Below are 12546 nucleotides of genomic sequence, written 5' to 3' on the forward strand. Positions count from 1 at the left end.
GTGCGGAGGGAACGGCTTGAAAGAGAGAAAAGAGGAGTCGCGGAGACGGGTGGATTAAGAAGAGGAGAGGCAGCAAAGGTTAAGGTGAAACGACGGAAGTTGATGGCGCCATCTCGGAGCTGCGGCCGGCACTCGCCCTTCCTCCGCGGGCATACTTGCTTTTGCCGCCGTCGATCAGCATGCTCTCTTCCTTCTCGCAGCCCTTTCGAGAGTAACATGAAATGGCAGAAACCCACCCAAAAAGCCGAGTCCCGGCTACAGAAGGTACGGACAGGAAATTGCAACACAGCAACAACAGAGTGAGAGACAACATGATGGCTACACAGTAGAGGAAAAAGAAGGACAAGGGCGTGGAGCCTGTCATGGTGGCGCCGAGAACAGACTCGAGCAACCGTTGACGACGCTGAGCTTATTGGGTTTGTCGCCATTGCACCCATTCGTCGTACGCGATCTTGACCTTCTTGCTCTGATACCTGCTCACTTTACATGTTCGCCTCAGTTCATCCGTCACGGCGCCTTTATAGCCAGCTTTGCGGATTGCCGCATTGACCGCATCAACTTTCGACCAGCCTTGCTCCGTCGCGACATCCGGCAGGAATGTCGCGTGCAGGACCGTCTTGAGACGGTTTGGATTAGCCGAGCGAGGCAGAGACAGTTCAAGCTGAGGTAAGGAAGATAGCGATCGATACGACCCGCGAGCGCTATCGTTGTTCGATCCGGTTGTGGGCGTCGCAGAGCTGGAAGACTTTGACACAGCAGACGACGAGAGCCCAAGAGCTGGGTTCGGGAACTGGACATAGATGCCGTGCAGGTCGAGGGTCCAGTCGAGATAGTCGGCGCACTCCTCGAAATCGGTCAGCAGCGAGACCCTATCCCTCGCGGATCGCGTCAGCGTCGCAAAGGTGTCGATCTGTAGTAGAAAGCCACGCTACGGACCCGCATTGCAATCGTTTGAGCTCCTTGGCAGAGATTGGGTCGAAGCGATGATCCCGAAAAGCGCTTGACATTCCGGGAAATTTCATCAGCTTTATTCAATCGATACCTGCGAGAACAAGCTGAACAGACCTGATGGCAGCATAGTCTCTCAATCCTGCTCGGAGCGGAAGAGCCTCGAAATTCCCGATGCAGCCTCGCAGGTCGTACTCGCCGTCGGACCGCGACTTGATGTTCCAGGTCACAAAGAGCGGACTTGAACGACATTGAACGGTATGGAGTGGACAATCAGCAGCCGCGCAACCAAAGACGCCTCGTTTCGGGATGAAGCCTCAAGTGGGGGGACGCGAACGGAGCTCACAACTCGAGCGAGTCGTCAAAGGCGACCTCGAGCGGCTCCGTATTGTACAGTCGAGCATTGATAACTTCGAAGCAGTACAAGGCATGCTCGGGAAGCGCTTCCTCCTCGGTCGGTGCGCTCATCTGACTGATTGAAGGGCTGTGTTCGGACGAGACGATCTGATCGAGCGCAACTCAAGCGTGACAGAAGTCACCGAGAGCGATATACACGAGATAGGTGGACAGCTGAACAGGTGAATGCAGATGTCTCGTGGTGAGCGGCACCGTCGTTGGATCCGCGACCGCAACAGTCGGGTTCCCTTTCAACAGTCTGAAAAACACGGCGAGTTTTGGAGAGTACATACTATATCCCAATGCGCTCAATCCAATTGTCTATACAAACGAAAAAAGTCGAGGCAGTCGCGACGCAATTAAACTAGTACTCGAGCGTGTGACAGCGGTCTCTCCGTCCACGGTCGACACACCCTCCCGAGGTCGGCAGGACGCCACGACTATGAACTACCAGTCGCCTTACAGCTCCATCAACACGGGCTCGCGGTTACGCCAGCGCCAGCGCCGGCCTCAGTCGTCGATCAGCCTGGCGTTCCAGCAGCCGGCAGAGGCAGGCAACGCTGCGCTCCTCTTCATCAAGCGCAAGGCGGGATCCTTGCTATCGCTGACGATCGGAGTCTTGATTGGCCTGTTCGTTGCGGGCTTGTTCAGCGGAGGAAGCGTCAGTCATTCTCGTCCTCTCTTGTTCGAGAGCCTCGTTCTCGCACTCTGGGCAGCCGCTGATCCGCCATTGTCTGTGCGCCATACGGTCGAATAGCAACAGACAGTGCCAGGATGGAAGGGACCAGGGCCAGCCGACATGTGGACCCAGCGGACTGGCGCGCATCGGAATCCGGTGTCACTTCCGACACTCGCCCAGCGGGAACGCGTGTTCAAGATCATGGCGACCCTTACCGGTCACCACACGCGGTACTGTTTGCGCAATGCGCAGAAGGCGTACCGGCGGCAGGTCTACGAGCGGTACGAGCCCCTCGTCGGATACGAGCAGAAATCCAAGCGGAAAGGGCTCCTGCAGCGAGTCGTACCCAAGGTTGCTCGCCGCGGATTCTTCAGTAGCGACGACGAGATGACCGAGGTCGAGCAAATCTTTTCGCACTCGCGTGATGGGCGCGATGCGAAAGCGGTTGCGGGCACCAAAGGCAGGAGTCTCAGTCGCACGCCGTACGAAGGCCACAAGTACTATTTCGCGATCAACTTGTACAACTCGTTCGACATCATCCCCGATCTGTTCAGCAACATGTTCAAGGTGTCGGCCATCCTCGGATTCCACAACGTGTTCATCTCGGTGTACGAAAACGGTTCGAACGACCAGACGAAAGCGCTGCTGCGCCTGTTCGACGCCCTCGGCCGTTCGATCGGCATTCGTATCGTCATTCGCACCTCGCTGCGTACCCGTGGTGCGTTCAACCACCGAATCGAGTACCTCGCCGAGGTGCGAAACGCCGCGCTCGCACCGCTGTGGGAATTGAGGGAGACCGAGGGAGAAGTGTTCGACTCGATCATCTTCATGAACGACGTCTTGCCCTGCATCGACGACGTCCTTGAGCTCGTGTGGCAGAGTCGACGACAGAATGCGGGTATCACTTGCGGATCCGACTACATCTTCCATGACGAAGTCGTATGTTTTGTCGCGTCCCTGCCTCGTCGCAACTTCCTATATCTGATCGCGTTCCATTGTACAGGGTCAACCGGTCTTCTACGACAATTGGGTCGCACGAGATATCAACGGAACCGCGCTCGAGAACGCCCCCTTCGAAGCCGTCTTCCACCACCAGGAATCCGCTTGGCGGTTCCAGCGCCACTTGCCCGTCCAGGTGCAGTCGTGCTGGAATGGAATTGCTGTGCTTGATCCTGCTCCGTTCTACGCCCACCCTCACGTCAAGTTCCGCATGGCCAACTTGTCAGCAGGCGAATGCTCTGCGTCAGAGTGTTCGCTCATCTGCAACGATTACTGGCAAGCTGGCTACGGTAGGATCATCATGATTGCTCGAGTCAAACTCGCGTACGACAACGTGAGTATCCCCCTTTTCTCCAAAGTCTGTTCCGCAGATTGTGACCGGGATTGACACGCGACCTGTAGACCGTGTGGGAGATTATCCACCCTGAACGACGCAATCTGACATACATCCGAGGCTACACCCGTCTCGGAGGTCACCCTGACGATCTACATGCGGACCCGCAAGATCGCAGCTGGTACGGACCGCACGATCGATTGTTCCGCCAAGAAGAGAGTGAAGCGATTGTGTTCAAGCAACCGCCGCCTTACGGTAAGTTCTTCTCTCCCGCGACGTTCGCGTCCTCAGGGACGAGCACTCATGAAAATCACCTCTATTCCCGCTTTTCACAGTCTGGTGCTGGGGATGGGATGGAGCAGGAGACCTCGACGGACCTGATGTCGAGCCTATCTGGGAGCCGATGCCCAACTACACGATGGATACGACCCTCGTTCGACACGATCGATCATTCACTGAACTATAGACTCGCCCAGAGGACGAAGACGGAAAAAGCCAGCACCACACCCATCCTATATTCTATACCCCTTTCAGACTCATGCACGCACCAAGCCCAGGACGACAGTTGTTTGTTGGTACTGCTTCGCTCCATGGTGATTTTGACGATCTCCTCTTTTCCCTTTCGATTCCCGCCACGCTCTCGTGTTGCTCGAGCGATCTTGGTTTCGAGGTGGGGACTCTCTCTAGTTGTTTTTCTCTCTTTTTTGTACACTGGGCACCTCATGGCAAAACTCGCATTCATCACATTCGAACGGTCAACTGTGGGACTGGTCTACGACCAAGCGAATAATTTTCGGGGATCGTCATAGCCCAGCGATTCCTCCTTTGGGACTTCGCGTTGGTTTTTTTCGTCAGATGATGAAGGCTCTTCTGCACTGTCCTGTCCACGCATTTGCAAGACGTGCGAGCGCGCGTGCCGATAGTCGAAATATTCGAGCGAGTCCTTTATTACTTTTTGGCAATAGAAGAGTAAACCTCCAACAATTGCCCAGCCCTGCACGTACCCCAGGTCAGCGATTCTGATCTGGGTCACTCTGGACGCGCGAATGAATCTTACTCACCAGGAGTAGGAGCAGGATTGTATTCGTTCCGTTATTACCTTTGACCTTGCAATCATCCTTAGAAGTAGCCTGCACGAACGCGACACTGTGAGAATTTTAGTGAGCAGAGTGGTGCAAGCGTGAGCAGGTTTGTCCGTGAAACTGACCAATACTCGCCCGTCCATACCAGACAAAGCAGCATGTATAAATAAGATCCGACAGTGATGAGCATCACGATCGCAGACCCGAGTAGGACCCAATGCCACATGTCTATCGTGTGTCGACAAATCAGTGCGTCCTATCCCGATATAGATCTTCAGCAAGTCTATACGTACAGAGTGGATGCGACTTGTGTTTGAGCTGCCTTGCGGGCGTAGTGACACGGCTCCGGCCACTCGCGTCGACCGTTTCGTGCTTGTCGTGATACCCAAGCCCTTTCCTCAAACTGGGTACGAGATTGGTCAGAAAGCTCGTGTATTCAATGGAGGCGAGAAACCGACGAACAGGACGATACCAAAGACGCAAAACACAGCGGTAAAGCCAGCCATGGCGGCGCCTATGATCGCGGGAGCCATCACAAACTTTGGCAACAAGTCTCTGCTCTGCGCTTGAATCCAAGCGACTCCAATTGCGAGCGCCGCTGATCCTACTGCGCAGAGAATCGGCACGATCAACGTTCTTCCAACTGAGGTTTTCTGCTTTGCTACTTGATCAACCTTCCCGTGCTCGAGGTGATGTGAGTACCTGTTGCTATGTGAGACTCTGACGACAGTCATCCAATAGAAGGGCTTAGCACGTCAGCGACCCATGTCTCGAGCACTCGGACGCAGCGCAGGTTGAAGCACGCACTTGCCCAGCTTCATCGTAGCTGATTTTTGGCGAAAGATCCAGTGAATGAGTGGAGTATGGGAGAAAGTCGAACTGTAGAGGAAGCCAGCGAGAGGCTTGTGACAACGCCGCGGACACGGAAAACAAGGGGTCCAAGCCCAATCTTTACTTTTTGTCACCTACTGTACTCGCAATTTGTGCACCATCATGCTTGCAATTTTCAATGACGGTGTGAGTGCTTCCCGTGCCTCTCGTACTTCCCTTCATTCTCGGACTGTTCGGTATCGCCTGATCCTGCACCATCTTCCGATTCTGTACCGTCTTCCGATCCTGCAACAGCGGTTTCTCCGTCTTGCTCCTCCTCCTCCGGACTCGGATTGTGGCGGCGTTTGCGGCTCCACACGTGGTGCTTCCCACCGCCGACTCGCCTATGTCTGTGAGGACGAGGATCCGTCAAAAGCAGGATGTGCAAGCGTAATGAGACAATGGCGAGCGCGATCCCCATTAGCTGCGAAGCGACCGCAATCTGCCCAGTCCAGTATTGAGGTCAGTTCGAGGACTCTGAATCGCTGATAGGTCCTGACTGACAGCGAGACTGGCTTGAAACATTGTTTTGGAGAGCGCAGCGGTTGAGAAAGCGCCGACGAAATACGAGATAGCGATAGATAGATTGGCCGTCCAGAAAGGCTGTCGGGCGCAACATGAGCCAACATCCTCGGTAACAAGAGATGGAGCTGACCAGCAAGAGGAGTCCGGCATCCTTGTGAGAAGCGGTCATCTTGTGAAGCTCGATCAGCGTGACTGCACCGGCAATGTAGCCTGCTTCCAGGACAGAGCACACGACCACCTGTCCCCACACATCTGCAGGATCCGTAAGCATTCGTGCAGAAAGCATCAGCGTCTCGATTCCCTGATTTCCGCGAGAATCAGCCGGAGGGCATACAGGCTGGCGTCTCATAATGGTTGATTGCCACCAGTAGAGCAAACACCAAGTCACACAGCGCCGTACCGCCCTGTGCTGGCAAAGACGGGTGAGTTCATCGCCGACCGTGGCGTGCGGCCTGAGAGAACGCACGCAAAGACCTCGGAATGCTAAGGTGTGATTGAATCTCCAATTCCGCGCCGGGTCGAATCGAGATGCTGCACCCATCAGGTAAGCAGAGTGGGGACAAGTCAAAAGCTCTAGGGGGTTGAGCACCGGGTCGTGGGAAACCTCCGCGACATACCGCGGGGTTGAGCTCAGGACCCGACTTGAATGCGACTCGGATCTCTGGAGTCTGTCCAGCCTTTTACCGTCTCCGCGCCACAAGAAGTACAGCCTTTGCTATCTTGGGCGAAGCTTTCGGCGGAAATCGAGCGCTGCCGTATCGCTTCAGAGGCGACTCAGGCACTCTCTCGGGTCTCCTCTGCGATTGAACAGCTGACCAGTTTGTCGACGAGTGTATCAATTATGGATTCGAGGCGAGAGACGTCTCGATGGGCGTAGAAGCCTGAGGTGACGACGGCAGGTAGCCACTCAGCTTGATGAATCGAATTTTGCCACGCCTTCTGGTCGCGGTCTCGTAGACTCTACTAAAAAGAGGAATAAGATACGGGACATCCGGGACAAGCATAAAATATCGACAGGTCGAAATGACAAACTCCCGGCAGCTCCTCCACTTTGATTCGGCGAGATCTTTGATCACTTACCACCAACAACCATGTTTGCCGCCCTCCGTACGCCTACTGCCCGCGTTGCTTCCGCTGTTGCCCGCCCTACCGCGTTCCGCGTCGCGGTGCCACAGGCTCGTCTCTACCATGACAAGGTGAGATCCCGCTCTCGCTAATCTGATCTGGATCATCGCGCGCGGCTCAACTCACCCGCACTGGATCGACAGGTCATCGATCACTACGAGAAGCCTCGTAATGTAAGTCTACCCTCTCCTTGGATCATGGCAGCAAGTTCGGCATCGGCTCGCTTGATCAACTATCACTCGAAAAGTCGAGAGTCGACTCGGGTGGCCAAAAGTGTCGGACGTAGATATAGATCGCCAGCGTGGTGCAGTGATGTCCAGCGCTAGCGCGAGAGACCAGGCAGTGTGCGACTAGGCCGAGTATCAGGATGACTGACCTTACTCATCGGCTTGCACTCCCTATTCCGCATGTAGGTTGGATCGCTCGACAAGAACAGCATTCACGTCGGTTCTGGACTTGTTGGTGCCCCCGCCTGCGGTGATGGTCAGTCGTGGCTTGCCTCGCCCCGCATCCTCCGAGAGAACCCGTTGCTTACCCCGCCTCTCCTTCGTCCTGCTGCCCTACAATGCTTGAACTCCCTACCAGTCATGAAGCTCATGATCCAAGTCGACGACAACGGTATCATCTCGGATGTCAAGTTCAAGACCTTTGGTTGTGGATCCGCGATCGCCTCCTCGTCGTACATGACCGAGCGCGTCAAGGGTCTCTCGCTTGAAGCTGCGGGTGCAATCAAGAACACCGAGATTGCTCGCGAATTGTGCCTGCCTCCGGTCAAGTTGCATTGCTCCATGCTTGCGTGAGTCCTCTCTCGACCCATATCTCCGTCTCCCAAGGGTCATCATGGCTCAATGTGACCTTCTGGTATCTCAGTGAGGACGCGATCAAGGCCGCAATCAAGGACTACAAGAAAAAGCGTGCGAATGGCGCCACCGGAGCCGGACACATTGACGTTACGCAATCGGCCGCGACGGGTCAGACGACTGCAAGTGCTCAACCTGGATCGGCTGCTCACTGAGCACTATCCTGCGTCTGAGCCTTTCACCACGAGCTGGAGCCAGCAGGGTACCGCTGGTCCTGCGCTCTCGCTTTGTATAGTTCATGTCTTCCAGTCTGTGCAGCTACTTGTTCCCGCCTTGCTCCGCCTGACCCTGTAAAGTACATCATCAGTAGCACTTTCCTATCTGCTGGCCGATCTTGGCGTGGAGTTGCCCGAGTCGATCAGACTCAGTGTTACGACCTTCCAGCGCGGTCGCCTCTATGATGATACGTGCTCTTGTCTTCTGTGCGAACGTTGTCCTGGGACATTTCAAGAGCTAGGTGCGGAGCCATCTAAAGTGACTGAAAATGTAAATTGTTGGATGATTTTCGCCAGCGAATGCTTGCTGCTCCTTCACCTCCATCGCGCCTCGCTCTCTCGCCCCGGTAATGGCTGAAACGCAGCAGCTGGTGAACATTCTCGGGTCGACGCTGTCACCGGATCCCACGGTCCGGCGCAGCGCCGAGCGCGAGTTGACCCAACTGCAGTCGCAACCTTCGTTCGCGCCCGTCGTCCTTCAACTCGCTCAGGATGCTGCCACCCCGAAAGCGTTCAGGCAAGCGGCAGTCGTCAACTTCAAAGGCTGGATCCGAGCCAACTACGGCGTGAGTCTGGCATCCGATCCGTCACTGCTCTCGCATTCGCTCTCACCCTGACTCCCGACCGAGACTGACATACATGGACCGGTCGCTGTAGATTGAAGAGGCACCGACACCACTTGCGCAAAGTACCGCAGACCAGCTCAAGCAATCGGTCGTGCCGATTATGATCTCGCTCTCGTCGGAACCGGCACTCCAGGTGCAAGTCGGCGAGGCCATCGCGATCATGGCCGAAGCAGACTTTCCTGACAACTGGCAAGGCCTGATCGACGTGCGTCAGCTCTCGACATTTCTGGCTTATTCGTGAGAAAGAAGAGCTGACCCCGTTCGGATCTCGCCAGCAACTCGTCCAATCGCTGTCTCCGACTGACTTTGTCGTCAACAACGCTGTCCTTCAAACTGCTCATTCTATCTTCCGGAGGTGCGTGTATCGAGTCGGTCTTTCTTCCAGCTGTTCGCTGAAATCTCGAGACCGACGTCAGATGGAGATCCGAATTCCGAACCGACGACCTCTTCTTAGAGATCAAGTTTGTCCTCGATCGATTCTGCGCACCATTCCTTTCCCTTTTCCAGGTGAGAATATCTCGTGCCTTGTCGGAAAAGGCTTGAAACTATACGCTTATCCTCGCTCTCTTGCGCAGCAAACCGATTCGATCCTGTCGACTCCCGGTCTCACTGCAGAGCAACATGCCCTCGTCCTCAAAACCCTTCTCTACCTCCTGCAGATCTACCACGACCTGAATTCGCAGGATCTCCCCGAGTTCTTCGAGGACCGCCTGGGCGAATTCATGCCCCTGCTGCTCAAATACCTTGACTACTCGACTCCGTTTCCGGCCGATGACGACGATGAAGAAGAGGAGCAGGGAGATCTTGAGAGTGCCAAGGCCGAGATCTGCGAGATTGCGCAGCTGTACAGTCTGCGTTACCTGGATGCGTTCGGCGAAGGGGGCTACCTCGGTCCGTTTGTCGAAAAGACTTGGGGTCTGCTCACCAAGCTCGGTGCTGGAGTCAAGTACGACGGGGTAAGTAGAGCCAACCTCTCGCCAGCCCTACAGCCAAATATTGACGTTGCCATCTTGAGCGTTACAGCTTGTCTCGAAAGCGACCTCTTTCCTCGGTACCGTCGTGCGGATGCCGTCCCAGCGTTCCCTCTTCGAAGCGCAGTCGACCCTCGAGGCATTCTGTGAAAAGATCGTCCTGCCCAACATGACGCTCCGTACTTTCGAAGAGGAACTCTTCGAGGACGACCCCGCCGAATACGTGCGACGCGATCTCGACTCTGCCAGTGAGTGCGACTTCCGAAATCTCGATGCAGAGCACCATCTGATCACGTTGCGCTGTTGCAGGTTCGGAGACCCGTCGTCAAGCGGCGTCTGACTTCACCAAGGCTCTCATGGAACAGTTCGAGAGCCAAGTCACCCAGATTGTCACTCAGTACATTTCGGTGTACCTTCAGGTATGCTCTATCGGCCGTTATCTGTGCAACGCCGAGTCGACACTGATTGACAAGATGCGATTGCAGCAATATGCCTCGAACCCTCAAACCAACTGGAAAGCAAAGGATACCGCCATCTTCCTCCTGACGTCTATCGCTACTCGAGGATCAACGACTCAACAAGGTGTCACCTCGACGAACGCGCTCGTGGATGTCATCAAATTCTTCTCGGAACACATCCTTGCCGATCTGCAAGCCCCCGCTGGCAGCGTCCACCCGATCATTCAAGCTGACGCCATCAAGTTCCTGTACACGTTCCGAAACCAAGTTCGTCTGTCGGCTTCCCGCAACATCAACGAACAACTGCTGACTCATGATACCAACAGCTTACCAAGGACCAGCTTCTGTCTGTCTTGCCCCTGCTCATTCCTCACCTCCAAAACCCTGCTTTCGTGATCCACACCTATGCGGCCCTCACGATTGAGCGCATTCTGTTCATCAAGCAAGAGGGTGCTTTCCTGTGAGTCGCTTGCTACTTGAGGCCTGTTGCAGCTGAACTGACAGTTACTTGATGCATAGCTTCGGCCAAGCCGACATCCGGGACCACGCCGAGGGCATCTTGAATGCACTCTTTAAAATCATCGAGAGCGGCAACTCGCCACAGCAGATTGCCGCGAACGACAACCTCATGAAGTGTAAGTTTTCCGCCGACGCTCTCTCGCAGTCCCGACTGACCTATCTTTGGACCGAATAGCTGCTATGCGAGTGATCATCACTGCTCGCCAGTCGCTCCTTCCGTGCTACGCGACTGTTCTCCAGCACCTCGTTGGCATCCTCGGCGAGATCAGCAAGAACCCTTCGAACCCCAAGTTCAACCATTTTACTTTCGAAAGTATCTCGGCTCTCGTCCGGTAGGTTCTGATCCGCAGCCTCCGAGATACGAAACCTTGCTCAAATTGCTCTGGCTTTCTCAGCTTTATCACTGCCGGAAACCCTTCAACCCTCTCAACCTTCGAGAACGCGCTCTTCCCTCCCTTCCATGCCATCCTGCAGCAGGATGTCTCCGAGTTCACTCCCTTCGTGTTCCAAATCCTGTCGCAACTTCTTGAGACCCATCCTCCTTCCGACATGCCCGACTCGTACAAAGTTCTCCTCCCCCCTCTCCTCACTCCGACCCTCTGGGAAAGTCGAGGCAACATTCCGGCGCTTGTGCGACTGTTGCGCGCGTTCTTGTCGCGAGGCGCGAACCAGATCGTGGCAGCCGGTCAAGTCACGCCCATGCTCGGAATCTTCCAGCATCTCATCCAGAGCAAGGCCAACGACCAGTATGGCTTCGAGCTCCTCGAGGCTCTGCTCGAGTCTGTTCCTCTGTATGTCTGCACGCATTTCTCATGTCATACTGGACAGCACTAATTTTTCTTGCACGTCGCCTAATCTCTTAGCGCCAACCTTTCGCAATACCTCTCGACTCCTATCTTTGTTCTCCTTCTCACCCGACTCCAAGGCTCGAAAACCGACAAATTCTCGCAAGGACTTTTGAAGTTCATCTGTTTCGCAGCGGCCGTTCAGAAGGAAGGTCTCGATGCCGATGGAGCCATTGGCATGCTCGACGGCGTTCAGCCTCAACCTGGGTAAGCCCGAAGATTCTGCACCAGATGCTTCTTCACTTGCTGATCATACGTCTGCCCTCTCAGGCTCTTTGCCCAAGTGCTGCCAGTCCTGCTGCCTGAAGCCCAAAAGGTTCCGACAAAAGATCGCAAGCTGGTGGCTGTCGGCCTCACGAACCTCCTCACTCGCAGCTCGAAAATGCTGAATGAGCCTCACGTCCGAATCTGGTGAGCTCAATCCCTGAAATGCAATTGTCTGCGCAACACTGATCAATTTGGTTGTACTCTTGAAACAGGTCGGCCACCATGGAATCCCTCCTCAAGTTGTTGATCTTGCCTCTCGCGATCTCCAAGACGACTTCGCAAGCCGACGAGGAAGTTGAAATCGCCGATCTCGACGAAGCGGCAGCTGGATTGGGCTACCAAGCCTCGTTCTCAAAACTCGGTGCATCCGAGAAACCCAAGGAGGATCCCGTTGCATGGTGCAAGGACCCCAAGGAATGGTTAGCGAAAGAATTGCAAGCGGTTTCGGCTAGCCAACCTGGCAAAGTGAGTCTCTTTAACCCGTTCTCCTATACCTCGAGTCAAAAACTTTGAAAGTTGACGAGGGAAACGTGCGATGGTTTCTGTTAGATCCCGGCACTCATGCAAGCTGTGAACCCTCAATTCTCGACTCCGTTCACTCAATACCTCACCGCGAACGGCATCGACCTCGCCTAATCCAATTCGCATCCATATGCTCTCCAATATTTTGTGTTTGTCTCTTACCCTGTCTGCTGGCTGCACCTGTAATCTCAAGCATTTGCGCCGCATATACATGATCCGACATGGTCGTGGGCCTTCTCTCGAGTGGCGAGGAACACAGCGAAAGAAACTGAAAACCCTCTAATAATGCAATTTTAAACTAAAAC

The 12546-nt window shown here is 54.9% G+C and overlaps 4 protein-coding genes across 4 annotated transcripts; 3 read left to right on the top strand and 1 right to left on the bottom strand.

Annotated features, from left to right (window-relative positions):
- Positions 1 to 409: 409 nt before the first annotated feature.
- JCM15063_004492 (uncharacterized protein) lies at positions 410 to 1416 on the bottom strand (the record flags this gene model as incomplete). Its single annotated transcript, XM_076679962.1, has 4 exons — positions 410 to 869; positions 937 to 999; positions 1066 to 1188; positions 1295 to 1416. The coding sequence occupies 4 exons, from the start codon at positions 1414 to 1416 to the stop codon at positions 410 to 412; spliced, it is 768 nt and encodes a 255-aa protein (XP_076532939.1).
- Positions 1417 to 1786: 370 nt separating this feature from the next.
- On the top strand, positions 1787 to 3822 carry JCM15063_004493 (glycosyltransferase family 69 protein; the record flags this gene model as incomplete). Its single annotated transcript, XM_076679963.1, has 5 exons — positions 1787 to 2005; positions 2102 to 2962; positions 3027 to 3356; positions 3425 to 3611; positions 3692 to 3822. 5 exons carry the CDS (start codon positions 1787 to 1789, stop codon positions 3820 to 3822), a joined length of 1728 nt encoding a protein of 575 aa, XP_076532940.1.
- Positions 3823 to 6924: 3102 nt separating this feature from the next.
- On the top strand, positions 6925 to 7973 carry JCM15063_004494 (iron-sulfur cluster assembly scaffold protein; the record flags this gene model as incomplete). Its single annotated transcript, XM_076679964.1, has 5 exons — positions 6925 to 7029; positions 7102 to 7131; positions 7372 to 7441; positions 7544 to 7754; positions 7829 to 7973. The coding sequence occupies 5 exons, from the start codon at positions 6925 to 6927 to the stop codon at positions 7971 to 7973; spliced, it is 561 nt and encodes a 186-aa protein (XP_076532941.1).
- A 410-nt stretch (positions 7974 to 8383) lies between these two features.
- Positions 8384 to 12355, top strand: CSE1 (importin-alpha export receptor; the record flags this gene model as incomplete). Its single annotated transcript, XM_076679965.1, has 16 exons — positions 8384 to 8599; positions 8691 to 8864; positions 8935 to 9014; positions 9076 to 9166; positions 9235 to 9615; positions 9683 to 9878; positions 9940 to 10049; positions 10116 to 10355; positions 10415 to 10548; positions 10608 to 10723; positions 10783 to 10939; positions 11003 to 11398; positions 11471 to 11659; positions 11723 to 11863; positions 11932 to 12184; positions 12269 to 12355. The coding sequence occupies 16 exons, from the start codon at positions 8384 to 8386 to the stop codon at positions 12353 to 12355; spliced, it is 2961 nt and encodes a 986-aa protein (XP_076532942.1).
- Positions 12356 to 12546: the final 191 nt, after the last annotated feature.

Source organism: Sporobolomyces koalae (assembly GCF_050403365.1).
Source record: "Sporobolomyces koalae JCM15063 DNA, S_koalae_JCM15063T_v1_ctg29, whole genome shotgun sequence".
NCBI lineage: Eukaryota > Fungi > Basidiomycota > Microbotryomycetes > Sporidiobolales > Sporidiobolaceae > Sporobolomyces > Sporobolomyces koalae.